Source organism: Xyrauchen texanus, chromosome 25 (assembly GCF_025860055.1).
Source record: "Xyrauchen texanus isolate HMW12.3.18 chromosome 25, RBS_HiC_50CHRs, whole genome shotgun sequence".
Lineage (NCBI taxonomy): Eukaryota > Metazoa > Chordata > Actinopteri > Cypriniformes > Catostomidae > Xyrauchen > Xyrauchen texanus.
In genome coordinates this window covers 22,334,172-22,353,694 of record NC_068300.1, presented here as the reverse complement: position 1 = coordinate 22,353,694, position 19,523 = coordinate 22,334,172, and the positions used below count along the sequence as shown (strand labels likewise).

Here is a 19,523-nt window from a genome sequence, read left to right as displayed (position 1 = left end):
AATGTTTTGGTATACAGCTGTGATCGTAGTAGATAATAGATAAGTAAATAAGAGTCCCAACCTTGATAACAGAGCTGGTGTTTACGTATGTGTAAGTGCATGCATTTGCTCTTGTCCACGAGGAAGAGTAAAGGAAAGTGTTTAGGTATGGCAAAAAATGGAGGAGAGGTCACTTCTGTCGCAGTTGACAGCTATTGATGCTGGTCTAAAATAAGTATCCTCCCGGGTCGCCACCCTGTCCAGCATGGAAATATATCCCATGTGGAATAGGGCCGCCGGTTGGTATCACAGACTGACTCCTGGCCCCCTTAGATCTCCAGAGAGTAGTGCAGGGCACAGCACAAAAGCACAACCCAGGAGTGGCTCATGGTTTTACATTACACAGCATCACTTCACTGGTACTAGAGGAGCTGGTAGCTCGTAAAATCCAATAGAAGTCTCCTTTTATTATAATGAGTAAAATCCAGATAAAGACCAAACATCAGACTCTATAATAGCCTACAATACAGTATTTACTTTATTAAAGGCATAGTGGCACAATAGTAGATTATAATAATTAAAATGACAAGCTATAAATAAATAAAACTATAACAATTGTAATTTAAAGATGTGCATTTAATAAGTAGCGTTATAAGGAAAAATGCTGATCCCTTTTTTATTTATAACCGTTAATGAATAAAAGAAGTTGAATCTTATCACTAAGGAGTTAATTACTCTCGCTGCCGTTTTTGACTGTTTTAATGTTGATCGGGTAAAGGCGGCGGAGAGAGAGACGCCGTTTTTTTCCAATATAGACAGGCCTATATATTTTTCAGCTCATGTCTGAAAGGCTGGCTCCAAGCATTAGGGGTGGGCTCTCGCTCTCTGATGGTTTTCCAGTGAGTATTTGTCAGGTCAGACTGTGTACCGCCCGGCGGTCTCCGCTCCTCTCCCCGGGTTATTTATTACCTCTCTATCCCGCCGGCAGCGCTGTGGCTCCGGGGCCGCTGCCAACAACGGTGCGGAGGCGGGGAGTATTACAAGGGGGTTCTATACAGACGACAGAACTGTGGACATCGACCTACACTATAGGGAACAAATAGACAGTAAATAAGACAGTAAATAAGAAAATAAGTTATTTTGAACATGACACACTGAAGATTTTTAATAATAAGCAAACCAACAGAAATGTTTTAATGTTATTTATTTATTTAAAATTTTAACCAAATGGTAATTGATATATTTTCACAAACTTTAGAAATTATGTTAGTGTGTTGATCAAATTGTCAAGTGCCTCATATTGCTGATAGTTACTTTACAAATATGTAAAGCAGTGCTTCTCAAGCAGGGGGCCTCAACAAACTTCCATGGGGGCCTCAAGATGACTCAGAATTATTTAAAGTGAGTTATGCAAAAATCTAAATCAAGAGGCCTACAGCATATTAACGGACAGTTACTGAAACATCTGTAATCACAAACTTAATTGTGATTGGGGCCTTGGGGTCAAAAAGGTTTAGAACCAATGATGTAAAGTATATACTTTTTTTGCTAGCCAACATATTCCTTATTTAAGTGGTAATTAAATATTCATAACACGGTCACATTGTATGGCTTAAGAAGTTATTACTTATGATTAGGGTTTCATAATTTCTGTGATTAATATTTGACTGTTTAATGTGTTAAAAATATTAATGTAATTAATGCAGTATCCTTTTTTTCACTTCCAGAATCTTCACTAATGTTTTTCCCCATTTCTGGTGGCTAAAATTGGCAAATATACATTTCCAGAGGTACATGCTTGACACAACTGCACATTCTAGCATATAAACTGATTTTGCGGAGCAGTGCATGCTTATTTATTAGTGGTGATGCATGTCTCGGGCATAATAAACATGGAAACATATTTACTGTATGGAGAATGGAGACTTCACCCGTAAGTGGTGAGTCAGGTGTGGGAGAGATACAGGCAAGCTGCTGTATCCATTTGCATCATCTGAAAATGCTCACTCACTGTCATCTGAACCAGTGTTAGAAAATGAATCTGTGTGAGAGAGACATAGCGTGTGCGTGATAGAGACTAAATGGCAGCCAGAGAAAATTATTGTTTTGAGATTTTAAACCTAAGCAAATTTAACTTTAACATTCAATTTATTTTATATCTGTATGTATAATGTATAATAATCAGTCTTGGTATAATTGAATAACAAAGTAATTAGTTACTGTAATCAAATGACTTTTAGGCACAAAAGTAGTGTAACACATTATATTTTAAATTCTTGTAATCAGACAACAGTTACTGATTTTCAATGAAAGTAATTTTTAAAGTACGTTACTTGGTTAACAAATTTTTTTTTAAATATGATTTATGTGTTATACAATTAAAATGTGAATTCATATGTTCATATGTATGTCTGTTTGCGTTTCTGTGACAGCTAAAGAGTGTCTGACAATGTCCAAGGAGAAAATATAAATTATTTTGAATTTGTTGAACAGAGATTTGTGACAAGTGTTTAAGAAAGTAACTTAAAAGTAAAGTAATTGTTTTAGTAACATATCCAACACTGCTAATAATGCATTGCCAATGTACAAGTTTGTCTTGCCAATAAAGGTTGATAGGAATTGCATCTGCTGATTTGATCCTATTACTAAAATTCCACTAGAAAACACCAGAAGATTTGCTGAACTTTTAATTACATCATGTCCACTGATTTTATGGCATGTAAACAAATACTTGTATCAAAGATTTACACCTGTAAAAATTTGTCTAATTAACATTTTAACATGTGCATATTTAAATAGTTAAAATAAATGATGATTAATGTTGGTAATGGACAAACTCATGAAATGATCTGTGAGTATATTTAAACACTGTTTCAATGTAAAGATTACATTTACAAATGTAAAAATAGACCTTATGCATTGCTTTTTTAAATGGAATAAAATCACTTGGCATACAATAGCTGTGGTCGTAGTAGATAATAAGAGTCCCAATCTTGAAAACAGAGCTGGTGTTTATGTGTACGCTATGTGAATGTCAATTAACATTTTAACATGCATCACGATTAATCACAGAAACTGTGCAATTAAGTAAAGTATTTTAATCGATTCACAGGCCTAACAATAAAAGGCCTCTTAAAAATGTATTGAAAACTTTGACACCAAGGTCAACTCGATGAAGGCCAATATAATGTAAAGAAATGCTTGAACTACATTATTGTAGTATATATTATAACTATACAGCTTTCTGTTGGCACATTGCCACAGTACATGAATAGGTCAGAAACCAAAAATATTATGAATAAATAGAAGTATCTACACATTTACTGCTTGTCTTGAATGTATATATTTCTCTAACTTACGGTTTCCTTATCATATTCTCTTCTTGTAAATGCATACATGGGTCTCAGTCAGGAAGGTTGAAAATCAGTTCTTTGGGCTACAACATTTACCTGATCCTAACCACCATGTCAACTCCACAATCTACTGCTTAAGTAATAATTGCCATAACATTACCATTATTGTTTTTTGGAATACTGTGTAATGTTAACAACACCCCCAATATCTTATGATTGTGATAATGTTAATAACTACACTTCTGTGCTTCCGTAAGGCTTTTCATACCACATCTACCTCTTGCATATTCATAAATATAATTGATATCTTACTGTATTGACAACTTTATGAATTTTGCTGTGTAGTTATTTCCATGTAAATAATAGATGACCCAAACTTTACATAATAAAAAGCAGAAGTAGCTTCAAAATCCATGATGTGAAAGATGAAACTATAACATGCACTGTGTGAGTGGGTGGCATTTTCATTTTGATGAGCAAGAGGAGGATGCCACAGGACTTGTTCTGCTGAACTGTCGATAATGTGGGTACTGAAAGTTCAGGGGAAGCCGTCCTGAAGTCAAACTGTGAGCTGAATGCTACATTGTCATTTGTAAATTTAGGGGAACCCCTCCTTCGTAAATACTGCACTTTGAGTCCCTCATGACTCACTGGTGGTTATAAAGTAGAAGAAAGTAGGTGTGAGGGGGCAGGGTATCCCCGTGGGGGATCCTCACACTTGGAGTTTAAGGGAGCTCCTGAGGTCTCTTAGAACCTTTGACCTTTAGATTGTTTCCAGTTTTCTTGTGATATGTCTTTGTGGGGGCGATTTTGATTTCTAGATTTTAATAGTGGATAGAAATATAGTGTATCAAAGACTATATTCAGACATCAATGTTAAGTCAAATAGATATAATAAACACATTGCCACATACACCTGCATTGTTAGTTGGGTAACATAATTGAATATCATATGATTCCATTCTAAACTTAGCTGTCTATTGTGATTGGTATGCAAGTTTCTTTCTTTCTTTTGTTCTTTTCTTAAAGGTTGATAAAATGTATTAACAATAGCAATAATCATGACATTCTTAGAGTAAAAATATTAGGCAGTATATTAAATTATATTTTTTTTGAAAGAAATTCTATTTTGAAATTATGAAAATCATTATTGACTAGTTTCTATATAGTTTCTAGTTTCTTTTCTAGTTTCTAATATGTAACAGATTACATATTATTAACTGTAAAATGTAACTTTTTAATGTTGTACTTTTATTTTACAGAAATAATGTAACAACTTTCATATAACATGCATTTCTGACATAACTTAAGGAAGCAATTCATTTTATATTGCATAACATCTCAAGTTGATTTTGTTTGAGAGATTAGAGCAGGGGTTTTCAACTTTTTTATGCCATGGACCCTCAAATCTGATGGTCCCCTTGCGAGGGACCCCCTTCCTAAAAAATAAAGCCTGATATATTTTCATGTATAAAGACCCATTTATTCTACATTAGATAAGTAGTAAGCATGATAAAGACATGTTGTTTTCAACATTAAATAATCAGCTTTTATATTTTCATTGTGCTAACCCCAGCAAATGAAGCATATATATATATATATATATATATATATATATATATATATATATATATATATATATATATATATTAAATATTATCAGGAAAAGTTTTTATTAAATTGACAGTGTATGTGTTTTAAACCCACTATTGGAATGTGTATGAACCGAAGAAATGTTTTTTTTTTTTTATTAAATTAAAATGTACTTGTATAGTGCTTTTCACAATAAATACTATTCCAAAAAAAAAAAAATTTCAACCCCCAACAATCAAGCTAAAGGCAACAGTTTCAATATGCATATTTGTTTAGATTTTTTGCTGTTAAAAATAATGCCTGTCAATACAACAAATAAATAAATAAATAATAATAATGATTTACCCTGAAATGAATTCCTCAAATCTTTAGTGACCTGGGACCTCATTCCATCCCCTTTACCTCGTCCTGTGTAGGGGTTATGGCCCATACCTCTTTACAATTCCCCAAACTTTCTCTTGAATTGTGTAACAATAATAAATAAATAATTATTAATAAAAAATATTAATAAAAATAAATGCCAATATTGCAAAAATATCATTAAAAAAAAAAAAATGTGTATACCAAAAGTGTATAGGGTTGTTATGGTCCGGAGACATGTAAAAGTGTTATGATATATATATATATATATATATATATATATATATATATATATATATATATATATATATATATATGCATCCAGTAAATCATAGTTCAGAAAATGCATATGTGCAGCTTGTGTTATGTGTAGCTCAATATGAATTTAACAGTAGGCCTAATAATGCTGGTATTTGATAATGTTTGGTGAAACACCCATGCATTTAAAGGAGTATTTCGGGTTCAATACAAATCAAGCTCAATCTACAGCATTTGTGGTTTAATATTGATTACCACAAAAATGATTTTTAAATGTTCTTTTCTTAAAAAAAAAAAAAAAAAGAAAGAAGAAAGAAAGAAAGAAAAGCAAAAATCTGGGTTATAATGAGGCACTTACAATGGAAGTGAATGGGGCCAGTCCGTAAACTATAACATACTCAGCATTTCAAAAGTATAGACACAAAATGTAAACAATATGTGAGTTAACATGATTTTATTGTGATAAAAACGCATACAAACCTTTTCTGTGTAACATCATAGCCAATTTTACAACTTCTTTGCAATGACGATGTGAAAATAAAAAACCTAAAATGACTGTAATCGTTAAAGCATGTTCACTGTTAATATCTGTTGGATATGTCAGGTATTAGTCCGATTAGATGTGGTGGGCAGGAGCGCGGCGAGACCCGTCACGCGAGTAGTGCAGTGAGGAGAACAGTGAAGTGGTGAATGGCAATCTGTCGCTGAACTTAAGCGCTCTGCTGTCAGCCAGCGACGTGGGAGTCGCGCGCAAAGCACACCGGCGCGAGTGGAAGTCTTGAACTCGCCAACTCCGCAAAGAGGGACTCAAGTTGGGACGCATGAACTGCTAATCACTCGTTACCGGCGCTTCGCTTCGGGTAACATGCCTGCCATCAAAAAGGAGAGACTGGATGGAGAAGACATGGCATTAGCCGCCTTCAACCAGCCCGAATACCTGGCCCCTTTAAATGCCACCTCTATCCCCGTGGTGACCCCTCATCCGCCGCCGTACGACCATATTTTCGCCCATCATCACCGCGCGTACTTGGGGCTTCAGGACAGCGCGCTGCATCAACAGCACCTTCACCATCACCCGGACGACTTCATGCTAGAGAGGTTCTCCTCTATCCCGGACTTTCAGCCGTTTTTCGACAACGGGGAACCTTGCATCGAAGTGGAATGCGGGGAAAACAAAGCACTATTGTACATTAACAAACTGTGCCAGGGCAGCAAGGGGCCCTCCATCAAATACCGGGGTGAGTGGCTCACCCCAAACGAGTTCCAGTTTGTCAGTGGAAGAGAGACAGCCAAAGACTGGAAACGGAGCATAAGGCACAAAGGTAAGTCGGGTCAAAACCATGTGCTACCTTTACTGGTCACGAATGGATATTATGTTTTAACGATATGGAATGCTATTTTTTTATTTGTTGCGTTGCTCTTGACAGTGTTTTGTAAATAAAAGGGCTACTAACCTACTTAAGTAATAACGAGATATAGCGAACACTTCTTCCTGAATGTCGAACGCCACATTCTAAATATTCTCGATATTAGATATTCTAAAAATGTATCGACATAAAACTTACCTTAACACATTCAAACTGAAATACGTGTCAACATAAAGTTGTTTTTGTAACGAAGTGGAGTAGACATAGCGGCACATTATCAACCGTTGATACGGTTTGATTTTATTTGTAACATTTCTGAGGTAAACACACAAGATTCGAACGTGTTACATCATGCGAATAGCGGGTTTTATTTTTATTTTTTGTCATGTTTACATGGTCCATTTTTGTAAGGTTGCTTGAGTTTACTTTCGCGGGTTTCAAGTCTCCTTTCTGACGACAGTTTATTTTCGTTAACAGACTCATTTTGGACTCGTGTACTCAGTTAACTCTGTGCCAGTGAAGAGTGATGTTGTTTCTGTTTCTCGCTTTTGGTCAGGATATTTTAAGTCTTTCTTGCTTTTTTTTTTTTTTTTTCTTCCTTTTGGACTTTGTGAAATTGTTCCGCCGAGTGTCGTGTTGTGGACGGATGAGTTTGACAGATGTGTGAATGACCGGTAGAGCTGTGGAAGTAGTCATTACTGAAGAGGTGTATTTGGTACATATTGCACTTTTTGGATGATAATCTGCAAGAACGTCCATTACTGAAGGATTCGTTTGAAAAACTTTGAATTTTGACATTTTCTTCTCTTTCTGTCTTTTGTCAAACTATTAGATTCTTATATACGGTACTTTTTGCATGTGTGCATACATTCTCCAGGAGTTTTAAAAGCTGTATTTCTGTATTTTTAGGGAAAAGTCTAAAGACGCTTATGTCCAAAGGAATCTTACAGGTACATCCTCCAATCTGTGACTGTCCTGGCTGTAGAATTTCATCTCCTGTGGTAAGTGTTCAATTCAGTATGGTCCGCATTACTTATTATGGGTTGTGTGCACTGATTTTGTAAGCATGTCAATAATTTGTTATTTATCAATCTGCCATTATTAAAATGTTCTACACAGTGCATTACAGGATGACAGAGTTTGCAGGCTAAAAATGTCACGCATATAAAGCATGTGAAAGTTACTCAATGGAAAGTCAAGCAGTGGATGACTGCCTGCTGCATATTAATTATGCGGTTTGATGCTTTTTCTCTGAATTATATTAAAGTTGTTCAGAAAACAGTGACTTGCTGTTTCGCTGTCATGGTTATTTCTCGGAAAGTAAATAAGGACGATGTACAAGGAAATGTGAAATGTTTGGAATTGATTGTTTTGTCTGCAATGTAAGGTCATAGATTGTCTGTAGTAGATGTTCAAGCAAAATATGCCTCATGCTTCTTATTTTCACATTTCCAGGGATGCTTCATCGATCATGTAGATGACAAAACTAATTCAGTGTCTGTGAAGATCAGAAAGAAATTGGGAGTTGTTGAAAAATTAATCCTTACTAGAGGGCATTTTTATTGCAGTTTTGGTCTGTTTCTTTGGCTTGCGTATGACAGGGCAATGTCATGGATGGTGAACATGTCCTAAGTTAATTAGTAATATTATTAGTTGATATATGGACTTTTATCTCTCTTTATTACCAATCTACAGCATAGTGTGTGTGTTTGTGTATGTTTGTGTGTGGACACCAAGCGGGCTATTGGTTGTCTGGTTGCTGAATTTGTCCACACAGTTGCTCTGTTTTTATCTAAACTGTGCGTGTCTGTTGCCGCCTCTAACAGTTAATCTGGAGGGGAAGGGCGTAAGAAGCTTACTGAGCTACTGAACCTAGCTACCGGTGATTACTAAGGCAGTGGCATGCAAAGTGAAGACACTTCAGATAAGCTGGAGGTGTTTGAGGGATGCAGGTTGAGGGGGGCCTAAGCCAGAGGGTATAAAAACCTAATGTCTTAGTAGTTTGGGGTCCTTATAGTACCTCTTTCTGTGGGCATTAGAATCTCATGGAAGCTGATTTTGGAGATGAAGTAAAGGAAGGTTGTGACTGGTTGCATCTGATTATTGTTTTATCATTCACAAAGTGAAAGCTTTATCCAATGTACTGTGCTGCATTATCATCTTATAATGCTGAGATGAATCAAACACTAACTTTTTTCAATTTAATTTGTTTAACTGCTATCTGGGATCGGATTATTTAGAATTACACATAAACTCTTCAGAACTTTGAACGTTTTACTTTGAAAACATTTACATTTTAAATGCTGTGACTTGATCTGCCATGTTTCAGATTTAACTATACTTTGCAAGGAGGATTTGTATTTAAACTTCGGTTTTCGCAATTTATGTAACCTTTATTGCTCTTTGATTATCAATAGACAACACAAGTATTAATACATCATATATGATATTTAAGATATAGCTTACCCCAAAAGTAATTCTGTCATCATTCAATCACCCTCATGTTGTTCCAGACATGTATGAATTCTGTGGAACAAAATAGGACATGTTAATTGCATCTTTTTTCCATACATTGAAAAGGAATGGTGGCTGAAGCTAGCATTCGGCTCATACAGCTTTGGAATAGCTTGAGGGTGAGTAAATGATGACATCATTTTTATTTTTGGATGAACTATCCCTTTGAATCTGAAATTCATAATTTCTGCGCCACTGAACGGAATTGCGAAAATAAACCTTGTTTTCTAACAGCTGTCCAAATACACCCCTTGTCTGACAATTATAAAACAAACAAAGGAGTGGTGGTGGTGTAGTGGGCTAAAGCACATAACTGTTAATCAGAAGGTCGCTGGTTCAATCCCCACAGCCACCACAATTGTGTCCTTGAGCAAGGCACTTAACTCCAGGTTACTTTGGGGGATTGTCCCTGTAATAAGTGCACTGTAAGTCGCTTTGGATAAAAGCGTCTGCCAAATGCATAAATGTAAATGTAAATGTAAATCCAATAGTCCCACCCCAAACTCATGCCATTGGTTGAGTCCATGTTTTGTATTGGGCTGGACGGGTCACAGGCACCACAAAGACACCATTTTTACAGTTTTTGAGAAAATAATACAATGGCTTACTTATAGTTTCTTTGCATATTAGAGGGATAGTTCACCCAAAAATGTTTTTTTTTTTTCATCATTTGCTCACCCTCATGCCATCCCAGATGTGCCTTACTTTCTTTCTTCTGCTGAACATAAACAAAGATTTTTATAAGTATATTACAGCTCTGTTGGTCCATACAATGCAAGTGAATGGTGACCAGACCTTTGAAGCACACATCGGAAACTGAACAGAGGAACTCCGCTAAAACAACTGATAATTTTGCGCTCTTTGTTTTTCTGACTTTTTTGCAGTTTATTATCATGCAGTAACACAATGACATAGTGATTGATGTATGATGTCAAGATATCAGAGACACTCCCATCCAAATCAGAAATCCTAAGTGTTAAAGGAATAGTTCTTATCATTTACTCACCCTCATGTCATCCCAGATGTGAATGACTTTCTTTCTTCAGCAGAACACAAATTAAGATTTTTTTAAATTATTTTTCAGCTCTGTAGGCCCTTACAATGCAAGTGAATGGGTGCCAATATTTTGAAGCTCCAAAAATCACATAGGTCAGCATAAAAGTAATAATAGACTTAAGTGGTTAAATCAATGTCTTCAGAAGCAATTTTGATTGGTGTGGGTGAGAAACAGTTCAATGTTATAGTCAAGTTTTACTATAAATTCTCCTTCCTGCTCAGTCAACCTCCACTTTAACTTACACATTCTTCTTCTTGTGTTAATTTAACTTTTGTTTTTGGTGATAGACAATATTCATGCAAACGCCCCCTACTGGGCAGGGAAAAATGTACTTAAAGATTGATCTGTTTCTCACCCACACCAATCAAAATTGCTTCTGAAGACATTGATTTAACCACTTAAGTCTATTATTACTTTTATTATTTTTTTATTATCTCTTCTGAAGATATGGATTTAAGCACAGGAATCTTATGGATTACTTTTATGGTGCCTTAATGTGAAATTTGGTGTGTAAAAAACATTGTCACCCATTCACTTGCATTATATGGGCCAACAGAGCTGAGATTTTCTTCTACAAATCTAAATTTGTGTTCTGCAGAAGAAAGAAAGTCATACACATCTGGGATATGGATGAGGGTGAGTAAACGATGATAGATTTTTAATTTTTGGGTGAACTATCCCTTTAAAAGGAGATGCATTTAAGTGACCAGGTGTAAACAGCGATGTGTCTTGCCTGACCACATGTGATCGGATCACCCAAACACATCTTAATACTAGGTGTATAATCAATGTGTAAAAGATGCTACGGGTCGGGAGTTTATTCATTTGTTATTATAGCCTAGTACTCTCTTTATGTAGCCTTGGAGGAGCTCTGTAGAATGCTAATGACTGTTCCATTGGTTGGACAAACAGGTAGTCTCACCCCCAAACTGATGCCATTGATCATATCACTTTGCCATATCGGGCCGCGCAAACAAACAGAGTAAAACATAAAGCACCACAGAGCCACAGTGTTTACAGGAACCTTTTCAGTGAAATTAACTTCTCAATGGCTTACATATCTCTGCACTTTAAACTGGGATAGAAGAAAGCATTTTAATATTGAAAAAATGACAAACATAATTTTCAAGGGCCAGGCAGACTCTAAACTTCTAACCAGACAAACACATAGTACATGCACACTTTCTCATAAAAGCGCTCATACTTTCACACAATATGCAAAATAAATCTTCTTCACACATATGAATGTTTCTGTATGAGAGAAATACTGAACATTAAGAATACAATTAACACCCCTGTATTAGATCCACTTACGTTTTGTAATGTACACACACACACTTTCCCTTTTACTGTACACAAAGTCAGTTAAGAAGTCACACGTTCAACTTTTCAAATAGAAAAATACTTCCAAAGTGATCTTAAAAGGCTGATATGCACCTTGTGTCTTATGTTTCTTATGGCATCCGTTGATTTCAGTACATTAGTAAAATTATACATTTGTTTGCATCGAAGGGAAGAGCTCAAAATAATTACCACAGAGTATAAAGTTTTATTTCTGACATTTTGACATACCAAGACTTTGAATCATTCTAAAGAGCTCAGTACCATCTCTCACCTCTCATTACTCTGTAACCACATCTTCAGCAGATTTTTAACCCTAATCAGAGGCAGGACATGGTGAAATGTCTATCAAGTTATCCATCTTGGCTCCACTCCGAGTTCATGAGTTCATCACAACAGTTAGCTTAGGAGTTACAGTATATGCTGGCTGTGGACAGTTGTGAGGTTCTTTATAACCTTCCTCTAACAGACCATATTTAGATATGCCATAATGCAGAGGGCTTGATATCATTGAACCATTGTTTGTATGTTTCAGTGTGGACCGATAGATGTTCATGTGTTGGTCCCTTTAAGTGTCAGATCCACTTAGTTGGCCTGGCTGTTGTTTCCCAGGAGATATGTGCTTCCTTTCCCCTGTTTTCTTCAGCGGAACTAGTGGAGGCTGGCAGGAAATCACACTCTGCTCCGTCTCCTAAATATCTCTTCAAATCAGGGCTTCCCCCCACTGCGTACTGGGTCATTATACAAAGTTGTCAATGGGGGGTTGGGAATGTGGCTGGTTAAAAAACATGGAGGATAGTGATGTTGCAGTCTAAACATTTCAGATTTGGTCCTTCAAAGAGAACAATCTTAGCTGTGGTTGATGTATTAATTGTACAGCTAACAAACTGCAGAAGTTACCCAAATATACTAAATAGATCCACTACGCAGTTTGAGTGGGGGTAAAATGTTATCCTTCAAAGTATTTTACCTTGCAATACTGTATCAATATTCTCATGCCAAGAATTAATATTTTTAGTAAAATACTTTTGGGGAAAAGGAGAGTGACCACCATTCTGAGAACATGTGTGAGATGACAAAATACACTGTAGCATTAAAGGAATATTCCAGGTTCAATACAAGTTAAGCTCAATCGACAGCATTTGTGGCATAATTATAATTACCACAAAAATTAATTTCGACCTTACTTGTCTTTAAACCTCTGGGGTCTGAGGGTGTTTTTGGCCCTGGAGACGTTTTGACATGCCTTGACATTTGTGCTTTTTTCAGTTGCTTAAAAACATATTAATGTCTAAAGTCTGATAACACTGTATTCAGCACAAACTGGGCTACAATAATATGTGAGCAACATGTGTGTACATGTTTGTATTCTTGAGAAAATAATGTTTATGCATGGTTTTTGAAAAAACTAAATGTTAAGTCATTGTAAAAAGGCCATATAACACATACTCAGCATTAGGCCACAAGACGTTTGAGAACTGAATCATGTAGCCTAGAGTTTTTGCTACAAAATTATCTGAAAACCATCCTAATCACTCATTCATACAAAACAATATTGTAATTTAACTTTTGTAAGACACTTTTAGTGTTAGAAAGGTCGTATGCGAGGAGGCTTGAACTATCATGAATATTGATGTGTTTCACACCTGAGAAGACAAAAGACCCCTCCACTGGGCATATCAATGAGGAATGTGACAGAAAGAGAATGAATGTGAGGAGACTTAATGATCAAAATCAAGTTTGAAGTTAAAAGAAGTAATCTGACTATACATTTTATTTACACAAAGACTTTACTTAAAAGTTTTAGAAGAAGTCTCTTCTGCTCACCAAGGCTGCATTTATTTGATACAAAATTACAGTAAAAACAATGATATTGTAAACACTTTTTACAATTTAAAAGAACAGTTTTTTGAATATATCGTAAAATGCTATTTGTGATCAAAGCTGAATTTTCAGCATCATTACTGTAGTCTTCAGTGTCACATGATCCTTCAGAAATCATTATAATATGCTGATTCTCTAATATGGGCATATTAACATCACATTTACACCTGAACACATATTTGCAAGCACACGCTTCGTTGATGATAATGAGGCAGCATAAACATCATATTTATATCATACAGCATACAATTTAAATGCCTTCTTTAGCCAAAACAACATTTAAATGTAACAAAAACTTGCCTATTAGCAGTCATATTTCTATACTCTGAATTCTGGCTGGCAAGTCTGGAAACAGTCCCACTAGTAAAATATGTACATGTTTATGTAAAATATCATGTCAACTAATAAAAACTAAATGACTTACTCATCCAAATTTCCTTCTTCTGTGGAAAATGTTAACTCTTCGTCACTATCCAGGAGTTTCCGCTGTAATGACGAAAAAATCCAGCAGGACGCGCAAAAATCTGGGTCACATTGAGGCACTTAGATTGGAAGTGAATGTGGCCAAAACATTAAAATACTCACTGTTTCAAAAGCCAGAAGACGTAAACAATATGTATGTTAACAATTAACATGATTTTAGTGTGATAAAATCGCTAACTAACCTTTGCCGTGCAAAGTTGCCAATCTGTTGCCATGATGATGTGATCAGCAAACTCTAAAACCCTGAAATGACAAAAATGATTATTTTTAACAGAAGTGCTTTTATAAAATTATAAGCTTCACATTTCTGCCTTTAAATAGTCCAAAAATTGGCTCCATTCACTTCCATTGTAAGCGTCTCTTTAAAAAAAAAAAGAAAAAAAAAAAGGGACATTTGAAATACTTTTTTAAAATTGGAATCAACATTATGCCACAAATGCTGTCGATTGAGCTTAACTTGTATTGAGCCTGGAATATGTCAACGTACAGTCAATTATTAATATTAGATCAAAATCCAAAGTCTGAACGAGCTAACAAAATAATTGTGCAAAGCATAGATGAAAAATCCTGATAAAAGTGAGTAAAATAAAGCAATATATCACTTTTCAAAAACTACTCAAAAGTGAGTAAAACATACACCGGTCCATGCTGATTCCCACCCCTACTGTATAGTGTGTTGGCCAGGGAGGATATATTAACACTTAATTTACATGCCTCTTTTCTATTCCACATATTGCAGATCTACTAAACTAAATGCACAATGACATAAGTTTGTAAAAAATTTTCATTTACGTAAGTAATTTAGGTGTTGATTGTTTGATTTAAATTCACTGTCGGCAGCGTGCTTAGACTGAAATATTTTTGCTATAGAGTGTGTGGGGTTAGCTGAGGTTTGTCAGCGTAGGCCAACGATCATTTGGCAAAGCGTTGCTGGAGGGCTGGGTACGGGCAGGAATGGGGGCTGACGCCACACAGTCTCACAACAGCTCCATCACTGTGGGGGTTAGACTGAATGTGTGCGTGTGTGTGTATATGCCGTACGAGGGATTGTGTAGTGGTGTGTTTGTATCCCTCATATGGAACCGAGGCTATGCTGCTATGGCAACGGCAGGATCCCTCATCAGGACAGAAGCGAACAGCCAGGAAGACTCTGTAGTGTGTTGCATTCATGAATTAATGTAAATTAGAGCCCACCGGAAAAACGCACCAAACACACAACAGGCATTTTCCATTGATTTTATTAGCCATTTTCACTTCAAACTGTGATATAGCTGCCGCAGAGATTAACGTTTTGAGGAGCACTAACCTTTTTTTCCTAAAAAAAAACAGGTGAGATCATGTAGAGAAATTAATCAGGAAATGTACAGTTACTAAAGTTGGTGGAATCAGTTAGGGGAACCTAGTGCAGAAAAGGTTTACAGGCAGGTGGGGGAAGGGTGTACGTGTGTGTGTGTGTGTGTGTGTGTGTGTGTGTGTGTGTGTGTGTGTGTGTGTATACTGGTATCAGAGCTTGGTGTGTCTATGTTGGTGTTGGTGGGAAAGGTACACGGCTTATCTATCAGCTCATGCAGCTGATCATTACAAAGCCACTAGGGCTATATATGGATACACGCTCTCCTCCCAAATGTCACTTTTTACATAAAGTACATTACAACTGACCCTGTACTACGGTCAACTAAACAAATACACTTTGATACACTCACTGTCTCAGGTAAATCCAGCATAATGTTTTTTTTTAAATAATAAATTATAAATGATAAAAGGGCTATTTATATTTATTCATTTAGCTGTCACTTTTATCCAAGGTGACTTATAAATTTAACGTCAAGCAGTGTCCTGTAGTGTGACATGCTTTACACCTTCTAAAACTACAGAATTTTTCAAATTCTTGCATAAATATTATTAGGGATGAATGGGAATAGTAAGGAATTTTACGATTCTGGTTGCGGTTCTAATTGTTCTTAACGATTCCAATTCCTTTTTCATAAGTAAAATTCTTACTTTTGAGGAAGAAATAGACCTATTGGAAATAAATGCAATTTTAATTGCATTTACTGCCCTCAGCAGTCTATTACCAAATTTGACTATAAACCCTAAAGTTGTCATTACTTAAAATACCAAGTTGTCTTAATTTGGTATTACTTGAAATAACAAGTTTTGGGCTCATATCTCAAATATTTAAGTGCATTAAACGTATTTAATTTTTTTTTAATCCATAGGCTTTAGATTTTAAGTGTTAACAGCAAGTCTGAGTTAAGTCTACTTGAATCTTGTTATCTCAACTTAAATTGTTAAGTTCACTCTACTAACTACTAACTAAGTACTCAAGTTTTGAGAGAGCCCCATTACTCAGTGGAATTAATTGAGGGAACCAGTTTACTCACTCAGATGAGTGCGATAGACTTATTAGGGTTTTCAGACATAACAAATCAGAAAATTTTTGTAAAAGTTTAGCAAAAGGTGTGTTTACACAGACTTTTTTAAATACCTTTTTTACTGATTAACATTTTTATTGATTCATAAATTAAATAAAGAAAAGAAAAACAAATACACAGAATCAACATTTAACCCCCATATTAACCTACCTCACAATCCCCTCTGACCAGCAAAAAGGGACTTTTTAATACATAATTTGTGGTTCAGCCGTATGCTCGAGGCAACATTTAAATACATGTCTGAATTAAACACTCTGGACACTTTTGTCCATATGGGGTGCAAATGCGGGATAATGGGATGTAACTTAATTGAATGGCTTTGCAATGGCAAAGTAAGTGCATGAAGTTCCTGTTCAATACAAAACCAGGGAGTGGCTCTCTCAGGTAGAAGCGACCAATGAGCCAAATGTCTGAGACCGAATGCATAATAATAAAAAAATTCTTGGGTAGGCCTAGCCCACCTTTGCCAATTGGCCTATGCAACTTACTGAAATGTAATCTGGAACATGTACCATTCCAAATGAAGAACTTTGCTATGCTATCAAATTGCTTGAAATGAGAAAGGGGGACATCTATAGGTTGAGACTGTAGCAGGTAGTTTAATTTTGGAATACAATTCCATGTTTTAATAACATTAAACCTTCCCAATCATAGATAAATGTAATGAAGCCCACCTGCCCACATCACTGAAAAACTTTTTATTAAAGGGTCCAAATGAATTCTAACTAAATCACACAAATATGCTGGGAATAAAATACCCAAATATTTAATGCCCTGTTTGGGCCACTTGAAGGCACCGGCTGAAAAGCTGTTACAGGGCCGTATGCTGTTATAATAAAAACGAATAATAAAATATAATCTGTGTAAAGCAAAATCTTATGAGCCACACCTTCCGCCACCACCCCTGGAAAATTCTCCTCCTTTCTTATCACAGCTGCTAATGGTTCAAGGGCAAGACAAAACAATAATGGGGAAAGAGGGCAACCCTGTCGGGTGCCCCTATCCAGAGTAAAATTATCTGAAATTAATCCTTTCTTTTGTACTGCCACTACCGGGTGTCTATAAAGTAACTTAATCCAACCAATAATAGTATTCCCCAAACCCGTACATTTCAAAAATCTTAAAAAGATAATCCCACTCTACCATATCTTCTCGGCGTCAAGTGAGCTGCAGCGACCGGAGTCTGATCATTCACCACTTACCACATGATATTGATGAAACTCCTAATCTTATCTGAAGAGCTATGGCCCCGAATAAACCACACCTGATCTGTATGTATAAAAGATGTCATAAACTTACTTAATCGGTTATCCCAAATCTTTGATAATATTTTAGCATCTAGCTTGATCAGGGAAATTGGACGATACATCTTACACTTCCTAGGATCTTTGTCCTTCAGACAAATCAGACTGATCCGAGCTTGCATCATGGTTGGAGGAAGCTTTCCATTCTTTAATGATTCCATATAATCTTCTAGCAAAAGTGGTGCCGATTCTGTAGCATAAGATCTAAAAGATTCAGCGGCAAAGCCATCTGGCCCTGGAGCCTTGCCTGTTGGCAAGGCCTTTATTACCTCGCCAAGCTCCTCCAAGGTTATCTCAGAATCAAGATAATTTTTTTGCTCAAGTTCTAATGGTTCCACAAAGTTTCTAATATCCTCATCAGTAGACGAAGACATGGAAATATTGAGATCAAGATAGAATTCTTTAAAAGTATTATTAATATCAATGGCCGAGGTAAATATTTCACCACCAGCAGATTTCTTTAAAAGTATTATTAATATCAATGGCCGAGGTAAATATTTCACCACCAGCAGATTTCACTGAGGGAATGGTAGAAAAATACTCTCATTGTTTTATATATCTAGCCAGACGTTTTCCTGCCAACTCAAAGTATGTCTGTCTTGCCCTGAATAGTCAAAACTCCACTTTCCGCTACAAAATAGTGTTATATCTGTATTTCAATCGGTCAATTCTTTGAAGCCATCAGACGACATTCTGCACTTCAACTCTGCCTCTGCACTTTTAATATTCCCTTCCAACTGTACAAGTTCTTGTTGTTTGGATTTTTTGGTGTTTATCATCCGCATTCCTGGGGGACGTCACCGGCCGCCTTTATCCCTTGCGCGCCCCCATCAGGCTGATTGGGGACCGGGCGTGTGTTGTTCCAGCCCGGCCCCACCCTCTTCCGCTCTACACTTCCTTCTTTTTATGGGGTGCCCCAACCCATTCACATAACACATGGAGAGAGATAATCTGCTCATATTAACATTTTACATATTGACATTTGAGAAAAAATTGATTGTGTGTTAAAAAAAAAATTATAAAGACCACATTCCAACATCAGTGATACAAGAAAATGTGCACATTAACCCATGACAGCACCAACTGGCATCCATCCCTCTAAAGTCAAACAGTCCATGCACGCTTACGAGAGCCCCCATGACAACTTTGCTGTCGGATTGCTCAAGTCCAGTATTTCTATACAAATTTTGTGAGACAGAGGTCCACAACAGCAGATAATATATAACACAAACTCCATCCAATAGGCCGAATAAACACAAAGAACATGTAGATTCACATAACTGTCCAAAGGTGTGTTATTCCACATAACAATCTCCAGCTATTAGGCGGAACTCAAATAAAACAAAAAAGTGAATGTTCAGTGAGTAGGTCCATTCTGCTACAACGTGAGTACCACAAAATAACTTACTCCATTGACTTTATGAAGGAAATCGCTGGCTGGGGACATGGAAATGTTTTACAGCCATCCTTAGCATCTTTTCTCAATTTGGCCGGGAACATCAGTGCAAAAACGACCTTCCATTGATGTAAGAGTTTCTTGCATTCCTTGAATCGATCATGTTTCTCTCTTTTCAAATTCGCAATGTCTGGGAACA

At 36.2% G+C, this 19,523-nt stretch overlaps 1 protein-coding gene across 4 annotated transcripts in view; it reads left to right on the top strand.

Moving 5' to 3' along the window:
- Positions 1 to 19,523, top strand: part of samd11 (sterile alpha motif domain containing 11) — a 138,428-nt gene that overhangs the window by 18,060 nt on the left and 100,845 nt on the right. Inside the window, exons 1-2 of one of the 4 annotated variants that reach the window (XM_052092166.1) lie at positions 6,195 to 6,865; positions 7,820 to 7,911. In XM_052092166.1, coding sequence (XP_051948126.1) covers positions 6,409 to 6,865; positions 7,820 to 7,911 — 549 coding nt within the window. In that variant the 5' untranslated portion in view covers positions 6,195 to 6,408. Of the gene's footprint in view, positions 1 to 6,194; positions 6,866 to 7,434; positions 7,626 to 7,819; positions 7,912 to 19,523 lie in introns of those variants that run through there. The other 3 variants (XM_052092165.1, XM_052092167.1, XM_052092168.1) reach the window with 3 other exon arrangements.